The sequence below is a fragment of the Lissotriton vulgaris genome, chromosome 6 (genome assembly GCF_964263255.1).
Source record: "Lissotriton vulgaris chromosome 6, aLisVul1.2, whole genome shotgun sequence".
NCBI classification, from domain to species: Eukaryota; Metazoa; Chordata; class Amphibia; order Caudata; family Salamandridae; genus Lissotriton; species Lissotriton vulgaris.
Genome location: NC_141694.1, coordinates 735,836,774 through 735,857,779, shown reverse-complemented (window position 1 = coordinate 735,857,779; position 21,006 = coordinate 735,836,774). Strand labels below are relative to the sequence as shown.

General features: G+C 52.1%; 1 protein-coding gene across 1 annotated transcript in view; it reads right to left on the bottom strand.

The window, feature by feature from the left end:
- TBC1D32 (TBC1 domain family member 32) overlaps positions 1 to 21,006 on the bottom strand; it is a 959,368-nt gene that overhangs the window by 740,461 nt on the left and 197,901 nt on the right. The window contains exon 7 of the mRNA XM_086926728.1: positions 17,535 to 17,613. Within this exon, the coding sequence (XP_086782854.1) occupies positions 17,535 to 17,613 (79 nt within the window). The remainder of the gene's footprint in view (positions 1 to 17,534; positions 17,614 to 21,006) is intronic.

Below are 21,006 nucleotides of genomic sequence, written 5' to 3'. Positions count from 1 at the left end.
GGCGAACCACGGCAGCCCAGCATCCAAGCTGCAACCCGGCTTGACCCGGTGAGGAGGGGGGAGTCGGGAGGCCCCCGGGACGCCGCACGCCGCCAGGCGCTGCCCGGAGAGACACAGGCTCACGGACTGACACGGAAGGACCGGGGCGGAGAGGCCGCCCACAATCCGCCACCGCGCCCGGCCCACGCACCCTGGGGGCCGCCAGCAACCCACTACCGCCCAGACGAAGCCCCAACACCCAACACTCCAGCCACGAGCCCGGTAACGCTGCCTTCGAAGCGCCGGAGAGGGCTGTGCAGCGCATATCGTGAATCACGCGGAGGGGCTGGGGCGGAGAAGCCACACTCACCTCGCCGCCACGGATCGGTGGCGGGCGGCACAGTGGACACCCCCCCCCCCGCAGTGGAGGCACACGCAGGGACATTTGCAGACTCCCCCCCCCCCCCCCCTCCGCACAGGCACACGTGCGGGGAGGAAGGAGGGACCGGCCTCACGCGAGACACCCGGACCCTTGAGACACCCGCTACACCGGGGCCTGCGTGGCGGAGCGGGGCCACGGAGGGGCGAAGACGCATCGGACCCCCCACCCCCTGCCGCAGTCGGGAGTGGACCCCAGACCACCGTACCACCAACTCGGGCCGGGGTGACCCCAGAGGTGCCACCAGAGAAGCGGGGACAATAAATCTACTGGTCGTCCACCACAGCACATGTCAGGAGGGGTGCGGACCCGCACCGGGACTGGTGGGGCCCTGCAGAAGGGGAAAACGAACAAACAGCTCAACAAAATGGCTGCCGAGCAGCTGGCCACGAGGCTAGACAGCGTGCTGGCGGCCGTCGAACGGATGGAACAATCGCTCCAGCAGACCAGGACCTCCCTAGAGACCAAGATAGACGGTGTGGCCGTGGACCTGACCCTCCTGAGAGACGACCACAGGAAGCTGTCCGACCGAACCAAGGTCCTGGAAGGCGCCATGAAGGAGATAGAGCCCAAAGTCACCCAAACGGACAGGCACGTGCAGGACCTCCTGAACAGAGTAGAGTTCCTGGAAGACAGGGCCGAAGATGCGGAAGGGAGGGCGAGACGCAACAACATCAGGCTAGTGGGTGTCCCGGAAAAATGGGAAGGGAACCACCCGGCACAACACGTGGAAGACTGGCTGCGGACCCTATTGCCTGAAGGCACGCTCTCGCCCCACTTTGTCGTGGAACGAGCACACCGGGTGCCGATCAGACCCTACACGACCGGCGCCAACCCAAGGCCACTGCTCTTCAGGATACTGAATTACAGGGACCGCGACACAGTGCTACGGGAAGCCAGGAAGATGGGTGAAATCCGCATAGACAATGCGACGATCATGTTTTTCCCCGACTACACCATCCAGGTGCAACGCCAGAGACATGACTTCCTGGAAGTTAAGAGGAGGATGCGCACTGCAGGCCTCAAATACTCCCTGCTCTTCCCCGCAAAGCTGAGAGTGGTGGCAGGGGACAACACGTACTTCTTCGGGACCCCCGGGGAAGTCAGCGAGTGGCTTGACGGAGGCACGGACGCGGCGCCCAAGAACCATCGTGGGGGCGAGACAAGGCCCAGACGACGCGGCCCACGACACCGCCGGAGGCACGGCACGCAACAGTCCCAACGGGCAGAGGGAGGGTCGCGACACTCTCCCCCGTTGGATCAGATGCTCCAGGAACAACGCGACGCGATGCGGAAAGTTTCCCAACTCAGCAACCCACCCTCCCAGGAATCGCAACCCGAGGACGGCCAACAGACGGCGCCCAGCGACGACGACGAAGCCATCTACGGGATCCCGAACTCTCAGATCTCCGTGGAACTGCCGGTGGTCACACCGCAAACCTCAGACCTGGTCCACTAACTCCACAGAACGGTCTGGAACGTGACCGTCCAGGCGAGGGGGATGCGACAATGGCCGGCGGGATGCTGAGGCGCGGCCAGCGCCAGGTGCAGCCGGGAGTGCGCTCCGCCCCCCCCCCCCTGCCTGCCGAATGGACAGCAGACCACGGACACAGTGAGTACTGCCCAAGTGGCGTTGGAGGCTGAAGGGACTGGTGATGGTGGGGTTGCCCCTTGACCCATACTCATCCTTGACCACCTGCAGATGCGGCCTGGGGGGGGGGGTACCCTCCCTGACTGGGGCCGAGAGCTCGAGCAGGACTGCGACCCTTCGCCCCAAAAGGACGGGGTCCACACAGGCGGGCCCCCATGGGACCAGAGCTACGTAGCGTGCCAGTGGACAGCCGGTGGCCAGCGAATGGCCTGCACCCTGAGGCTCGGGGTTGGAACTGGAACCCCTTTAACTGACTTAACTTCCTCTTAGCCTCAATCGTGCTTATGCGCACTGCCCCTTAGACTGGAACTGTTGTCCCTCTCACTTGAGATTATGGACGGTGGCTCGTTTCGCCACTGCCCCTTTGGTATTTCAGTGGGTCTCACCCACAGTTGGTTAATGTTGGTTATTGTTTATTCCCCGCCTAATGTTTACCTGAACAATGCAAAGTGTACTACGGGGAGTGGGGATGGAGGTGCTGAGAGTGGAGATGGGAGGGCCCCTGGTGGAGCGGCTGTTTGTGCGAGAGAAGGGGAGGAGTACACACCGCTAGTATGACCTCGGTTAAGATATGCACCTGGAATATTAGGGGAATGCACACACCCGCGCGCAGATACCAGATATTTTCCTATCTGAAAAGGCAGCATGTACAAATCGCGCTCCTGCAGGAGACGCACCTATGTGGGGCGGAGGTGGCTGCACTGCGGCGCAGGTGGAGGGGTCAGCTGTACGCCACAGAATACTCCTCGTTTGCCCGAGGGGCACTACTGTGGGTCAGGCCGGGCACTCCCTTCACAATGTCTGAAGTGATCACGGACCAGGGGGGGAGGTACGTGCTGGTGAAGGGCCGGATGGACGGGCAGCCAGTAGTCCTGGCGTCCATTTACTCTCCAAACACAGACCAGGGAAGCTTCCTGACACATCTTTCGGAAAGATTGGCACCCTGGCACGGAGTCCCCTGGGTACTGGGAGGTGACTACAACACAGTGCTTGACCCTGTACTAGACCGCTCGACCCCACCCAGGCCAGATGCTACATCTTTAGGGGCTGCGAAGGCGTTCACAAGGTGGGCGACACAGTGGGACCTCAGGGATGCATGGCGCGCGCACAACCCAGACACCAGGATATATTCATATTACTCGGGGGCACACACGCTACATGTCCGCCTGGACAGATTCATGGTGACAACGGAAATGCTGCCGCACATTACTGAGTCGCAATACCTCGGCCGGACACATTCAGATCACAACCCACACACGCTGGCAATAGCATGGGAGCGCCCACACCCACCCATACCCACGTGGCGGCTACAGCCTGCCCTGCTGCTCGACGCACCCTTCAGAGACGCCCTGCAGGCCCGAGTGGCACAGTACTTCACCGACAACTCGGGTACGGCGTCCTCCCCAAGCGTGGAGTGGGACGCATTCAAAGTGGTGATAAGGGGCCACTGCCTGGGCACACAAGGGAGCATACAAAAACAGTTAGAGGCGGACCTACGCAGGGTGGAGGCGGACCTGCTCCGCTGGGAAAGGGAGGCGGTGATCGGCGCGGGTGACCGGCTGAGGGAGGCCCGAGAGGAACACACTGCGCTACTAGAGAGACTGAAACACGTCAACTTCGCGGCTCACTCGGCGCGGGTCCACCAGCATGGCGACAAGCCGGGGAGATTGCTGGCTTGGCTGGTCAAACAGGAATCCCGCACGGAACCAGTATCCGCTATTCGGACAACTGGAGGGGAGATCGTATACACACAAAGTAAGATACACCAGGCATTCGTGGGGCACTACCAGGCCCTATACAAGTCACAGCTGAGGGTCTCAACGGCCACCATTGAGGGTTTCCTTGCGGACATCCAACTGCCCTCCCTGGCGAACGCGCAGCAGGAAGACTTGGGGGGTCCATTCACCCAAGAGGAATTGCGAGAAGCCATCTTCGCAATGTCCAACGGCAAGTCTCCCGGCCCTGATGGCCTGCCTGCCGAGTTCTTCAAGGCCTGCTCGGATGTACTGGTCCCGGAGATGCTCAAACTATATACACATGCGATTGAGGACTCGGCGCTCCCGCACTCCCTAAACGAGGCGAACCTGGTTTCGCTGTTGAAGCCAGATAGGGATGGCACGTGCATGGGGTCCTACAGGCCTCTAGCCATGTTGAATACAGACTACAAAGTGTTCACCTCCCTGCTGGCCCGCCGCCTGACCCTGGAGGTCCCGGCACTGGTACATACAGACCAGAACGGGTTCATGCCGACGAGGAGCACTTCCCGTAACCTGAGACGTCTTTTCCGAGTCCAGGAGGCGGCCATAATACACTGGCCGAGGTCGGGCTGCCTCGTCCTGGACCTGGAGAAGGCCTTCGACTCGGTGGAGTGGCCGTACTTGGGAGCGGTGCTGGACAAACTAGAAGTCGGGGATGCCTTCATGGACATGGTCGGGCTGCTATACCAACGACCTAGCGTCCGCGTACGGACGGGCAGGCTGCTGTCGGAGACGGTGCGGGTGCGCAGAGGCACCAGACAAGGCTGCCCTCTGTCGCCCCTTCTCTTCTCCCTGGCAATAGAACCCCTGGCGGCTCTACTAAGGGACAAGGGAGTGGAATGGGGGATCCCGCTGGCTGACGGGGTGCACACGGTCTCGCTATACGCGGATGACCTATTACTATATGTGCGTGACCTCACGTCGGTGCCTGCGACACTGTCGGACATATTCCAGACCTTTGAAGAGGTGTCGGGCCTCAGAGTCAATTGGACCAAGTCCGGAGTATACGCCTTCAGCCCGGACCTGGAGGAATGCGAGGTGCACCTTGGCGGCGCCCGGCTTACCTGGTACCCGACTACGTTCAAGTACCTCGGGTTGCACATTTACCGAGACCCGCAGAATATACTGGAAGGCAACCTGGTGCGTGCCGTGTCCTCGCTGAGGGCCCAGATGAACTTCTGGAAGACCTTGCCATTGAATGTACCTAGCCGGATCGCTCTGTCCAAAATGATTGCGCTACCGAGATTACTCTACCACTTTGCAAACATCCCACTGTATGTCCCCACAAGGATCTTCCGCGACCTGGAGGTGATGCTCCGAGGCCTGATCTGGAACACGGGGCGCCCGCGAGTAGCCCTGGCGAAGCTGTACTCCCCGACGGCAGAGGGGGGGCTGGCAGTCCCCAATATGGAGTTGTATTACCTGGCAGCACAGCTGCAATGGGTCACATACTGGCTTAGCGACTCACACCTCGACGACACCGCCAACGCAGACTACCAATGGACACACCCGCAGGTGTGTGCCCTGTTTCACCCACTGACCAAAGGTCCCCGCCCCCTGCCCCTGCACATGGCCGTAGCCCGCAAATGTTTCCTTCGCTGCCTAAAGCTGACAAGGAACGTCAAACCGTATGCCCCAGCCCTCCCCCTGCTGGGCACCCCCCGGAGGAATGGGATGGTGTCGCCACGCAGCATGGAACCCTGGGTTGCCGCCGGAGTGGAGACTATGGGAGACCTTTACACGGATGGGGGCCTACTTCCTTTTACGGAACTATCGGAGGGCACTGGCCTGCCGCCAGGCCAATTCCTGCTCCACGCGTCAGTGGTGAGGGCCTACACGGAGTCCTGGGGGGACATCCAGGAGGAGCCACCGCTCCATCACTTGATCCAGTACCTACACGTTATGGGCAGAGGATCACACATTACACACTGGCTGGCGCAGGCGCTCCTCATACACACTCAGCGGTCCACACAACCAATTAGGGACAAGTGGGCGGTCCACCGGGGGAGGGATTGGACAGACAAAGAATGGAAACTAGTCCTAGCCAGCCCTGTGAACATCCCACGTAACTCCCGATTCCGCACTATACAACTGTATATACTGCATCAGGCATACCTGTCGCCAGACAGAATAAATAAGTACTTCACGACAGACACAGCAGCCTGCCCCAGGTGCGACCTGCTAGATGCCGACGTACTGCACATGCTTTGGAGCTGCCCGACTCTGTCCACATACTGGGGGGAGGTGACATCACTCCTGACGCACAGCACAGGCCCGGGGCTACCTAACACGTGGGAGGCATGCGTTCTTGGGCTATACAAGAGGACTAAACAAAATAGAACACTGGCTCGGTTCTGGGACCTAGGCCTCATCACGGCCAAGCGCCTACTCACCAGGCACTGGAAAAGCAGAGACCCACCGACTCCCGCACACTGGTACACATCCTTTCTCAACTGGGCCAGAGCAGAGGGCACGGCACTGCGAGGTGAGGAGATTGCGGGGTTGAGGCAATTCCCGATCGCACACGTCTGGGATGATATCCTGGGGTCCCTGCGGGGGGAGGGCGAGGCCAGAGGACTCACGCAGAGACAGCTGGGAAGGGTAGGAGCCCCGCGAGCGGCGACACCATAGACGGGGTTACACGCCGCGATGGCCCCCCCCACCCCCTCTGAGTGCGCGGCACTGACCCCCCCTGACACGCATGCCACGACCAACAACCGGCCGCACGCACGAGGGCCCTCCACCACATAATAGATCGAACACTGCTCTTAGCAACTTTGCCTTGACCCGGTCCCCTAGAGTACACTTTCCCCCCCCTACCCCCCCCATGTCCGACCCCCCCCACGCAACCCCAAGTTAAGAGTTTCACACTCCTGTCCATGCCAGCCGCGTGAACACCCACCACCACACAGCGGCGGTCAAGTACCACTGCCTGGACACTCGGCAGGGAACACGGGAGCGGGTGACACCCACCGACGGTACAACAGTGGCGACGCATATATCTGCCACACGCGCCGCACACTGACTTGACAGATGGGGGGTCACCACCGCTCACCGAACCCGTTCTGCACCAGCTCTACAGCTACATACATGAGCGAGCCATTGACCCCACATTTCATGGATGCGCCACCAGCGCATGCCTAACACGTCGATGGGACGTTGGTGCCGTGCGCACCGATGGTACGTGGCGCGGCACTGGCATCACAGACACGCTGGGAAATACTGATATGGTCATCCCTGTTTTATGTTGAAAAAGTTACTGGTTGAATTATAGAAAAATGTAAAAATGAGACGTCAATTTTAGAACTGACCGTGTGCGTAATGTGAAGAGTTTACATATTCCGCCAGTGAAGAGGCACGCCGGACCACGAGCGAGAAGATGCATAATGCCCTCCCCTGTAACACTATGTCCCTACCATACACAGATTTCTTGCAGCCGGCCCGCAGGGTTGTAGGCTCAGCTATATGTACTGCACCTTTTTTTTTTTTTCTCACAATAATAAACGTCTTCAAAAAAAAAAAAAAAAAAAAAAAATGAACCTTTAATGTGATAAATGATGGTCGGCGCAATGAATTCTTTAAATAACACTTTTCAACACTTGTTGGTACTCAATCTTCAATTAATGAGATTATTTCAAGTCACAAGTCCAACACAGTTTTCTTGCAATGCAAAAGGGACCTATTACACAGTATAATGGAACCACAGTTCTATGATGACTTCTACTGAACCTCTATAACAGCCACAACCAGAGTGGAGAGAATGAGAGCCCCAACACGCATTTACAATCTGCCTTTTTCACATAGAGCTCTCCCAAATTCACCCACCCTACAAGAGGGTGCTCTTCTAAAACGTTACTCTGCAAATTGACTTGCACTCTTGGTACTCTATTGGTACAATATTTTTTTTATTCCATAGATATCTGGAGATTTGTGATGAATGTACGAGTTACTTACCTTCGGTAACGATGTATCTGGTAGAGACGATTCTAGCCGCAGATTCCTTAACGTAGAATTATACCCAGGTGTGAGACTGGATCCGGAAACTGTTGCCACATTATCCCAGCGCCGAGGGGACAGCATCACGTGGCTCCGCCCTGACGTTGTCCACGTACGTGACCTCATCGAGGTCACAAAAGTCCCAACCCGACGCGCCTACGTCAGTTTTCTTCTGAGAACTTTTCCACGCCACAACGCAGAGACATCAGAACAAAACTGTGAGAGTATAGGAACAGTGTGTGAAAGAGCAGAAGAATAGACAAAGAATGGTGAGGAACAGCATCATATGGGACAGTGCCAGAACCTGCAGTACAGAAAAGCAGGGAAAAGAAAGAAAGAACAGAGCACCGCCTTGAGCAGCAACCATGCAAGCACAGAGAAAGCCCCCTGGGGACAGAGGGGTACACGAAAAAATATCATGATAACATGTAGCAAGTCTACAACCCCAATCAATAACAATGCAGGGGAACAAGTCCGGGACAGACAAGTAAAAACAAAGCTCCCAGACAACCCCATCAAAGAAGGTTACATCCCCCACAAGGAACAAAGAGCCGAGGCACAGCCAAGCAAACCCAACCTAGAGTATAACAGAGAGGCCAGAACCCTTGACAATGAAAAGGGAGAGGGGGTGTTTGAAAGAAGGCCCCAAACTGGAACAACCAGAGCGTAAATGCGCAGAAGGACATAGAAACCCATCCTGCAATGGCCAGAAAGGAAGGAATGGAACAATAAAACAGGACGAAGCATCTTGCCAGGAAAAAAAGAAAGAAAGACAGACAGACTGCACTCACAGAAGACATAGCCCCCCAAGGGGAAGCGAGTGCAGAAGACCAACCGAAGGTCCTCGCAGAACGGGGAGGAAAGGCCGGTCGTGAAGGACTCTGCGGCTAGAACCGTCTCTACCAGATACATCGTTACCGAAGGTAAGTAACTCGTACATCTGATGGAGACTACTAGCCTCAGATTCCTTAACGTAGACTAGATACCCTAGCCATACCCAAGGGGAAGGGTGGTCTGCAAGAGGACCTCACCAGCCTGGACTGGACACAGGGCCTCAACAGGGGATGAGTCAACAGACAGGGAGATGCAAAGGGGAACCCCTTCATCTAAACGACCACAGACCCCGAGGGGAAGCGGGAATACAAGAAAAGAGGGGGGCCTGCCCTCACCCAGCAGGAGGAACAAGGGCAAGTCGAAAGGAGACCAGGGCATCCCGCGCCCAGGCAGGAGACCAAGGATCCCCACCAGATGCCTCCAAAAGCCCAAGAGAAGCAGAGGAGCACCGAGGAAGAAGAGCAACCCAGAGACTCCAAAGAAAAGGGGTAGAACGAAGGCAAGCCCCCCCCCCCCCCCCACTGGGAAATACACCCAGTGAAAAGTAAAGGTGAGCCCATCACAGCCGGAAAAAAACAGACCAGACAGAATGGCGCCTCAGCAAGGAGGAAAGCGGAAGAAAGGATAGCCCAGGCCCACCACGGGAGAACTGGCTAAAACCCCTCAGGGACAGACAGCGCCCGATGAGGCACAAGGGACCCAAAGACCGCCGCAACCCCTAGGGAGGAGAGGTGGAACTTAAGGCAGGGCTCACTGGAAGAAAGCCGACACACCCCAGCCTCAAGCAGCGGACAAGGCAAGGACAGCCGCCCGCTAAGGTGCAAAGAAAGGCACAATGATGCAGAAGAACAGCAGGTCGGCAACACAGCCAGCAGCAGACAACCACGGAACAGTGCACCCAAGACAAGCCAGACGTCAGCCGAAGACAGAAGCCAGGCAGGCCAAGAAGGGTCCGGACACGCCCAAAGGGAGGGGCCCACAAACACGGCCCACGAAAGAAGTGGAACCAGGCAGAGCTATGACGCAAGGCCGCAGGCAGCAGACCAGAGCAGGCCAGCGACACAGCGACCCCGGAGAAGGACAGACCGGGGTGCAACGCAAACCATTACAAGGCCATCAGCAAGAGGATCGCACCTGCGACTTACCGTGATGCCACAGAGAGCAGAGGCCCGCAGGAGACCACACCTCCCCAGCACAAAAAAGAGCTATATAATAGCTACCAGATCCCCACATAGGGCATGGTACGTCCCAAGACATGGAAAACCTCTTAGGAAAAACTTTCCGCAGCAGAGAACAAACAGAAAAAACCTGCGGAGGATCCTCAGACGGCTTAACCAATCAGCCAACAACATCCTACAGAAGACCTAATCTCAAGTCAACACAGCTTACCAAAAGCCAAACACCACAATTCAAACAAGGCCGAACCAGCAGCCAACAGCACCATAGTCCTAACATAAAGGGACACCAAGGCGCATTAATCACACAAAACACAACTGAGAACACCTCCCAAATCCAGACCAACGCACAGGTCACTGAGGGAGGGGGGGGTGGGGGGGGGGGGAGAAGAAGGAGGATGAGAAGGAGGAGGAGGCCGAAGCCCCGCCAGGAACCTCTCAGTGGCCGAGTATGCAGGGGAGTGGAACAAAAGAGCGCCATGAAAAGGAAGATCCGCCAACCGTTCCCGAACGTTCTCCGGGAACACACTATCCCGAAGCCAGGCATGTCGACGCAGAGCAACCGCCAAAGCCATGGTACGACCAAGCACCTCCGAAATGTCCAGAGCGGAACGAAGAATAAATGTCGCCAACTCCCGGCCATCCAATACATGGTGCCTCAGATCAACACAGGCACCCTCCTGAGAAATGGCTGACAGAAGGGACTCCGCCGAATCCCACAAGCTAGAAGTGGCCCTGGCCAAAACACAAAGAGTGTTCTGGGCCCCAGAACTGCACTGGTGGAGGCAAATATGCTGCGCCCCCAGGAATCCGACCAGCGGGCCTCCCGTGACGGGGGGAGACATCGACGGCAGGGATGGAAAGGAAGTCTGCAAAAGAGGGCACCTGGTAGAGGGGTGGAGGGAAAGACACACAGGATCACTCAGCGCAGGATGGTGGCAGTGCAGAAGGTGTTGGGGCACCGGGTCCCCGGTGGCAGGACAGCCCCAAGCCCCCAAAAGAGAAGAATGGAGCGAGGCTTCAAAGGGAAGCAGCAGCTCCCTACCACCAGAGCCCTGATGGAGGACCTCCAGAAGGTGATCCATGAGGAAATGGGCAGCCGGATCACCCATGCGCAAAATTCCTGCAGCCGTGGTAACAGTGCGAGCGAAGGCAGCACCGGCCTCTGTAGGGTCCCGCAGAGGAGAAAGCGGCTCCTCTGTGGGTGACAGATGCAAGCTAACGCGGCCGTCCCCAGACCAACCGGAGTAAGGAAAGGCTAAGGCCGGAAAGGAGAAAGGGGAGCTGAGGAGTGGGGAACCTGCGGTGTCTCCGGCGAAGACCACGGCTGCGGTGACGGCGAAGAGCCGTCCTTAGACGACCAAGAGCCGTCCTTAGACGACGTTGGGGAAAAAGCCAAGAAGCGGCGGCCCGTCTCTGGTGAGGACGAAACCAGCAAGCGCCAAACCTCTGGAGAAGAGGAGGCGTTCGAAGACGAGTCAATGACCTGACGCCGGCCTGGCGCCGTAGAGTCCGCGACCGGAATCAGATCAACGTCGACCGGCGCCGAAGGAGATGCCGGAACGACCTCCGCCACAACGCGCGGCACAGGAGACCGAAGCTGGGACGGAGCCGGGGCGGCTAAGGAACGGCACCAAAAAGGCATCGACTCGACCTCCGACGAGGCAGCTGCCTGCGCGGAGGGATGAGGAGTGCCTGGGGGCACACCCGGACCCCCAGCCAGCCCCTGCGGCGCCGCCAGGGTCAGCAGCCCGCGGCACCACCTCGGACAAGGCCGCCGCATGCCCCGAGGACTGAGGGGGACTCGGGGACACACTCTGAGCCTCGGCGACCTCCCGCGACACCACAGGGACCCCCACGGGGGTTGCGGCAAGGCTGTGGTGCCGTGGTCCGAAGAAGGGAACCCCGCAGGGCCGCACCCCAACGTCACCACATCCTCCAAACCTGGATCCTAACTAGCCGGGGCCGGGGCCGTAGCCACCAGCGACGCCGCAAAAATTCCTGCATGCGGCAAGGGACCCAGGAGGGGAAGGAGGAGAAAGAGAAGCCAACGAGGCCTGCAAGGCCACCACATAGGCCTCCATATGGCCGTACCACCGGCGAAGAGCCCATGCCCCTAACGGGCCGGGAACTGGCCCTCAGGAACAAACTGCAACACTTACCAACCGGTGAGCGACACTCTTGCGGCCTGGGAGGAGGACGATGCTGAAGATGGAGGCAGCGGTTCTTAAACCCACCCACAGGGGACTGACGCGGTGACGATGCCGACCTAGACATGCGCGCCGAAAGGAGTTTCATACGGCGCTCCCGCCGGGACTTCGATTACATCTGCTGACACGCCTCACAATCTGTAGAACCGTGGTGCTCCCCCAAACATCACATGCAGATGGGGTGAGGATCAGTCGCCGACATCGGACGCGCGCAAGACGAGCACTTCTTAAAGCCTGAAGGCATTCGCACACTGTTCCCAGAAAGACGTTTCAGAAACGAAAAGGGAAGGCCCGAAACAGGCCAGGTAACACAAACCGGATCTTCGTTGCTCGAGGAAAAGGAGAGTAAATGACATAGGCGCGCCAGGGTGGGACTTATGTGACCTCGCTGACGTAACGTACGCGGACAACGTAAGGGCAGAGTCGCGTGATGCCATCCCCTCGGTGCGCAGGGATACTGTGGCAAAAGTTTTCCGGATCCAGTCTCACGCCTGGGGAAAATTCTATGTTAAGGAATCTGCGGCTAATAATCTCTATCAGATAGAATGACATATTTTACTGATCTCTATTTTTAAAATTGATCCCTATAAATAGAAGAACAAGCATGGTAGTGAAGCTTTAATCCTTTGATTTTAGGGTAGCTAATAAGATCTACCAGGTTTCTCCTTGTTTCATTTGTCACAATGAACACCATGAGGAGGCCTTCTACTTTTACACTCTATCGGATTCTTATCTAATTTTAACCACTGTCCTTTTAAAATTTCCGCAGTGCTTTCAACTAATTTCTTTTGAACATCACCAGGCAGCAATTTATCTGGATTTTTTTTCAAGCATGGACCTTTAATGCCTTTTGGCAATCAACGTAATCGAATATACTTTTTATTTTGTTAGCCAGTCTCTTCTTCCAACACTGCTTTCTGTAAGTACAGTATTCTCTACAACAATAATCTATGGAAACGGGAGGTGTAGGGAATCAGTCTCCTTCACGTTAAATCATAAATCCGCTTGCCGCCCATTCATTTTTACGTTTCAGCTTTTGGGCAACTTTGGTGCTAATTTGAGGAGCAGTGGCAATCTGCCAGTTACATGCTCAGTTCTGGTCAAATTTAGTCCATGGGTTCACATCGTAGGTCGGTGAAGTGAGTCAAGAAACTCAGTAATAGCATAAACTGTTACTTGCAGTATTTAAAAATGGGTAAAGTGTGGTATGAAGCATTAGATCAGTAATCGGAGTAATTAAACTTGGTAATACTAGCCACTGCTATTTACAGTACATACAAATGGCTAAAGTGTGGTGTGAAGCATTTCTATTTTCTTTTATATATTTCTTTATTTTGTTTGGGAATATTCCTTAATGCCACTGTGAAACAGCGGTTTGTAGCTGAAGATGTAGGTTCTTTAACTACATCAGTGTGTGTCCAAAAAGAAATCAGATGTATTCTTGTTTTTGTGTGCGTTTCTAGGTGTTTAGACAAACATTCTTTTAAGCCTTCTATTTATATCACCTGAACTTTGAAATACCGGGGGAGAGGCAGTGTTACAAAAGAGTATGGCTCCCGCCCAGAAAAGTCAGCCCCATCCTTAGATTGTATTTTTATCACATTAGTGCCGCAGAGACAGCCCTTAGCCCATCATTCAAAAGTGACTGATCTCCGACGTTTACTCAACCATTCCTGGTCACCCCCTTCTTCCCATGGAAACTGTCTTATTAGTTTGGTTCTCATAAGGTGGTACTTGCTTTCTCTTGTAATCAGTGCTCCTCAGACATCCGCCTCCTTCTCTCTGCTGATTAGTTTTGCATTGTCACAAGTGTAAACTTTTTTCTCAGGAACTTGCCAATGATTATCTCATTGTGAGCTAGCCTCCATGCTCACTCACACAGACTGACAAACAGGACCAGACCTTGGCAAACAACTGCTAGGTTACACTGGCTATCATAAAACATTTGTACATTCTTTGGACAGGAGCAATTATGTAATACTCTCTACATCAAGGTCAAATACCCATAGGAGTAAAACCTGGCCAAGCAAGTGTTTCACTGAGATGATGCCAGTGACTATACATCGTTCTGCTGGCTTTGAAATGCATAGTTGATTCATCTACTCAAGTTTAGATTTCAAGTGGACCCATTCTGCATATGTTAGAATAGCTTCTATAGATCAACTAACTTTACATAAGAAACATCAGTTTACTGTCCCAATCAGCATGTAATCCCAAAGTCAGAATCAGACTATGAGGAATACTAATGCAAAGGTTTGTAAGGGCCTCGCCAAGATTGAAGGCTCCAGTGTGATTGTTGGAGTGGCATTAGGACCTTCAGTATCCATCAATTTACCTCAAGGCTCCACAAAGTTGCCACTGCGCATTCACAGCAGGACCTGCATTGTAAATTGATATTTGTATTTTGTATAGCGCACTACTCACCCGCAAGGGTCTCAAGGCGCTTGTACGAATACCGCTGTGGAACCCATCCTGGCTTTCCCTGTGAGGCGTCCACTCCTGGGCACCCCCAAGGTGCAGGGCAGGCATCCTTAGCGTTGTGGGGGCCGATGTGGAGATTAAGCAAGCTATTGCCCAGAGTTGCAGAGTGGGACTCCATGATTGGAATAGGCACCGAGGCGAGAATTATCAGGTCCGTGGAACTTTGAGCCCAAGACCCGCCGAGGCGGGGAATTGAACCCTGGTCCCGGGCCAGACCTCTGCATCAGGGTCTGCCGCTTTAACCATTGAGCCACACTTCTCCATGGCAGCAGTCAAAACCACATGCCACCACCACTGCTCAACATACCAGTTCTCTAAAGTTGATATTAGCTAGAACGCAGAACGTTGGTATCTTCAGTGATGGAAGGTTTGCTAGGCTTAGAGAAGCAAACAATGGACAAAGGGGCAATTGGAGGATGTAAATTAATGTTAATTTGTGTACTGCAAAATGCAATTCACAAACCTCCGGCAGGAGATCTCCACACATGTAGATACAAGATTTAGTAGTAAAAGTTGGATGGACAAGAGAATGGTTGGAAAAGGGTGAATCATTTCTAGTGAATAGGTAGGGGTAAGGGAAATTGAAGGAGAGGTTTAGGGAGTACCATGCCAACACATAAAAGAAAGCCAATCCAAAATACACATTTAAATCTACTACAGTAATACTGCTGACACAACAGGTTCAAATGTACTCCAACCCAGCCCTGGATTAAGTCAAGCACTACACATGGCTAACCACTGGTACTGGAACACACTCTGAGAAAACATTTGAGGCACGGACTAACAATAACTCATAGGGGATGATATACAATAGTTAACATTTTAAATAAAACTTTATATGAATTACATTTAGTTTATATATTGTGCTATTCATTTTTTTCATTTTTAGGTATAAATATTTACCACAATATATTGCATATGATATATTAAAAAAATCATGAATAAAATAATTCGAAACTTGTATTCAAGGCTTTTAAAATAACACAATTGATACAATAAGGGGTGGGAAAGGTGTGGGAAAGGGAAAATTACAATTTTTAATAATTTTGCTTGTTTAAAAATATTTAAATATTTTCTTTTTTAATTATTAACTATGGTAATCATATAGGAAAATGTGTTAGGGAAATGCATTTTAATTATGTTTAAATATATATTGGTATATATATTCAAATTTAGATCCATTTTCTTAAAGTTCCTTTTTACTGTCTATAGTGAAATTTCCATCCCAGTGAAGGAGATCTCCACAAACAGCCCAAAAAGTTACTAATGGAAACTTTTTGGACATTAAGTCAGGATCAAGAGACTTTGCCCTTCATTTAATAGAACCAAGACCCTTAAATCTATATTTAGTTGTCAAGCTATGCTATAAATAGATTTAAGTGTGGAAGTAGATCTATGTCTGAGGAGATATACATGTAAACTTACCATTGTGAATAGGTCCTTAAGAGTTAAAGATTCAACTTAAAGGATGTTCTGTCTTACTGGTTTGTCTGTTTATAGGGCCCCCAAGTTGTGATAGCAAATTGCCAAATTAAGAAGCAGGTACAACAAAGACATGTGCAGGGTTAGGAGGAACAGACTGCAAAGGGCAGTATGTTTAAATTTTGTATGAATATCGTGATGAAGCATCTGACAATTCATGCTAAAAGAAGTCACCCAGCCAGGGTTCTTGCACATCTCTCTGAACTGAATAGCAAATTGAGACGGCAATGCAGTGTAAGCTCCCTGAATAACGTTTTGCATTTTGTAGCTGTGTTGGCCGGCTAGTCATCTTTTAAGTAGTTCCACCTAAAAATGCTTCTGAAGTTGGTTTGTGCCACAATGCAGATACGTGTCTTCTGAGGTTTTCTTTCTCTGGGATAAGTAGAGATGCATAATTCAGTAGCTCAAACTTTCGGATAAATATAAAGAACTTCTCCCATTCAGTGGGTGAGAATACTGGTAATGCATTTTCTGCATGGATAATCCACAATCAGAATGTGTGGGAGAGCTAAATGTGCTGCTGAAAACAAACTGCTGTATGCCAGTGAAAAAAACATCCACTTGGATCGAGCCATGGACTGTTTCTGACACATATATCACTGCATCAATCATTTACACAGGATTCCACTCTGCTGTGCACCTGATAGACATACTATCCTCATGGCAGTACTTCATTGGTTGCAGAAGGGAGAAGATGAAGTAACAGTGATGGACATATGATCAATATTATGTAGGAATACATTACTACACCCAAACTAGGGTTTATCAGGTACTCTTCGTTTTCACAGTCAGGACCCTTGAGATCTGCCCTGAAAAATGTGCATCCATTGCCCATAGTGTTGAGTAACAAGGCCTACTCACATCAGTAGGCTCCCGTCCCTCCAACCAATAAGCTCATGGAATCACTGGCTATTCGAGCAATGGGTGTATCTTCACTTCTTTAATCTGCACTGGAGGCAGGACTCAATCTGCTAAATTATCCCCCATGCACTCAATACCTGTCCCTTTACCAGCCTGCAGATTAAAAATGTGAATGTAGAGCTAGAATATGAGGAGGCCTCCCTGTAAACAGGTGAGCGTTAGTAAACAGGTGAGTGTTAGGGCTAGAATATGAGGAGGCCTCCCTGTAAACAGGTGAGTGTTAGGGCTAGAATATGAGGAGGTCTCCCTGTAAACAGGTGAGTGTTAGAGCTAGACTATGAGGAGGCCTCCCTGTAAACAGGTGAGTATTAGGGCTAGAATATGAGGAGGCCTCCCTGTAAACAGATGCGTGTTAGGGCTAGAATATGAGGAGGCCTCCCTGTAAACAGGTGGGTGTTAGGGCTAGAATATGAGGAGGCCTCCCTGTAAACAGGTGAGTGTTTCTTGCTGAACTTGCTCTTAAAGGAGAAATGAAAACATTTCCTTTTTCTAAACATTGATTACTCTGCATAATCAGATAGCATGCCTAAAACATCGACGCAAACCTTTTTCAGTAGTAGGTAACAAAAAATGGGAGAATTTCCAATGCACACAACACAGGACACATACCTAAACTTGTATAAACTTCTCTTGTCATGTTCAGGGGTGATGATGAAAAGGTTTTGGCATAGAACTTCAAAATTTTATCCTAGAAGAAATAAAAATGAGTCATCATTTCTAAGCCAAACTGGGTGGTGGGTGAAAGTGTTTATAAAAACCTACTTTCTGTTATACTGCATATTTGATACATATGGTGGGCAGTAAATTATGATTCCTGTTCGCATCACCCTGTCAAAATACAGCTGTTAAAGAAATTAAGAGGAATACCCATGCGGACAAGTAGTTAAAGGTCCAATTTGTGCAGAGTCTGGTCACATTTCCACTCAGATTTACCATCTGCTATTAGACGTTTCCATGCCCCGCTATGTTGTGGCAGTGGGTCAGATGGGCGCTGGGCTGAGGCTCCAATCCTTGGAGAATTGAAGGTCAATCTCATCTAGGCGTTGGATGAGGGTGGGAGACTGTGCCTAATGCTTCAGAGAGGTCTAGAACAGTGGTTCTTGTGACTTTTGTGGACCCCCACTTTTACATTACTGAAACCATGGGACCACCACAGAATCATTATTGGAATCCAAGGCCCCGCACTGAGTCATTACTGGAAGCTGGGGACCCCAGCCTAAGCATTTTCAATGACTTGAAAAATAATCAAAAAAGACAGAAACAAGCATTCATCAAACGGATAAACAAATGATTACATATTTTATTTATTTAATTCATAAACAAATATACATAATAAAATAAATCATTTTGTTGGGAAGGTCGGAGCCTTGCTAAATTCAACTGAGGCCACTCATTGTCCATACTAGATTTCGCTTGGAGCACTTGACCTGTTCCCACAAATCAGTTTGAGGGCATTAACTTATTTTCAGGCTCCAATTTCAAACTCCTTCAAATTTACAGAACGTTCTGTTAATTTAATAATAGTATTTCATTTTCTAAGCAGTCGCAAACCCCTTGACTTTGCTGGACCATAAGTTAACATCCACTGGTCTATAAGGATGAGCGTGGCTATTTCTCCTCTGTCTAGGATCATGCAAATGTTGTCTTCAACATCAGTGAGTGCTCTTTCTGTGCTTCGAGAAGTTGGTGGCTGCTGAGGTGGTCGGTGAGGTATCTATTGATGAGTTTATCAAGTAGTTTGGCTGGGTATGGTAATATATCAATAAGTCTGAAGTTGGTCAGCATTGATGATTCTGTGGAAAGATTATTGACGAGTGGGATGACCGTTGCGCATTTCCAATCTTCTGGGAAGGTGACTGAATTAATTGAAGTGTTGAGGATAGGTGCAAGAGGTTCGCTGATGGTTTGGAGTCCTTGCTGAAAGTGTGGTGGGGAAACAGAATGGGTTGGCTCTATGGTAGCAGCAGCCTTGCTATTGGCGAAGGCGGTTTCGAGCAGAAATCAGAAGTGTTAGACCTGTCTGGCCTTTTGCGTAGCCCCTCCTATTCATTATTTATTTTGTCCCCTTTTTGCCCCTCAAACCTTTTTTTTTTATCTTTTTGTGTCCACTAGATTTTTATGGTGTTGGCCTGGGGGATAGGTGCTCTTTTGCCCTCATAGTCTTTAGAGGCCTAGGCGCTTTTCTCACTGGATTTACATGACACACAAAATGGTGGCTATTAACTGCCACAACTGCCAACACTGGGACTGGGCCCATAGGGCACAATAGGAACCTTCTAGAACCTTCCGGTCTCTTCTGGACCTTATGAGGTCAGCCTATATAAAGGCTGGTGAGTGGCCGGCCATTTTGTAATGACCATAGAACCTGAGGAGTGAGGCTGTGGCCCGGGAAGGGTGGTGCACAAGTAGTGGTTAGTTTCCTTTAAGGCTGACAACCTTCTCTTGGGGACGTCCCCCCTGAGCCCCTTTGACTGAGCCCTGGTATGGTACATGACCCCTGAGGGTAGTGGCCCTGTAAGTTCCTGCTGGCCCCCCTCGGGTTCCTCCTGATCATTCCCCCCCTTTTTCGAGGATTCTAAAAGACTGACTTACCAGCCTCGTGGGAAGCAAAGCGCGAATCCACTAAGGGCACTGGGAGGCATAATAGAGAAGGAGGCACTGGGACCCTGCGTAGGTCTGAGGAGGTGCATCACCCTCCAGAGTGGTGTGGAGAATAGCGCCGACTGAAGCGGGAGACACCGCTCCCTCGCGCATGCCCAGAGGCGCGGTGATCGTGAGGAGTGTGGAGGCAGTGCCGAGTGGAGACACTGCTCCTTCGCGCCTGATTCTCAGCGCGGCCGCCTAGGAAGTGAGGTAGGCGGCGCTGGAGTATACGCAAGAGACGGCGCCCAGCGGAGACCTTGCTCCTTTGCACATGTGCGGTAGCGCGGCTGCCCAAGAAGTGTGGTAGGCGGCCCCGGAGGCAGTGGTTGAGGCGGCGCCCAGCGGGGACACTGCCCCATCGCGCCTGTGTGTAAGCGTGACCACTCGTGAGGAGAGAGTGGAGGCGAATGGTGTCACCGAGTCTCCGGTGACAGCAGGAAATCCTCCTGTGTTGCGGGATTGCTGGGCAAGTGACCCAGCCCATGTGGGAGGCGCCAATCCCGAAGGAAGCTCCGGCTGCAGTGGCAATGACATCCAGCCCAAGTAAGGTGGAAGAGGGGGCTGACATTTGACTGAGGAACACCCGTGTGCCACAGAGGAGGGGTGGTTCTTTTTAGCCTGCCAGTACTTGGGTAATTGAGAGGCATGAGGAGAGGAGACTGTGACTGAGGGCTAAGTGAACCAACAAAGAGAGGAAACAGTGAGACTAAAGGGGGCAACTGCCCAGTAAAGTTTACTTGAACCCCTGTGAGGCTGACAAGAGTGGGGATTGTATTATAGTCCTGCATTCTTTTTCAGAGGCGGGAGGGGGAAGAGAAGCTCTGGGCCTGCTTGTCTAAGTGCATTAGGCTGTGATACATAAGCTGTGTTAAGCACTGTTCCTGACCTAGGAAATCCTGAAATATTCACCTGCTCGAGGGGAGAGAGTGTCACCCTTTGGGTGACAAGGTGCCAACCTAAGTGTATGATACCTAAATATTCGCAGAGTGTAAAGTAAAGAGGGTAACCAATCAACTGCAGAGAATGTCTAATGTAAAGTCAAAAGTACAGTAATAAGTTAGAAAAGGAGGAGAGAAAAAGTTTACAAGATTAAGAAGTGTATTCCCTAATTTGCATTGTAAATGTGATACTGAAACAGCAAATGAGCCCAAGAAATAAGTAACTGACAACAAGAGAAAATATAAAGCTTTTTCTACTTTTATAAAAAAAATTAAGGTGTCGTGTCATTTCTTTTGGGATGGATGTGCACTGAGTTGCTGAATGGGTGGAACGCAAACTTCACACAAATGCTCTGAGATGAGCCTTACTGCTTAGTGTCAAGCTACCCTAGGTGACTTGGTGACCCCAGGTCCAACATATTGGTGTCTAGCGGTGGGATCGAGACTGTGTTTGCGTCCACTCTTTTAGTAACTAAGTGTAATCCATAGACCTACACCTG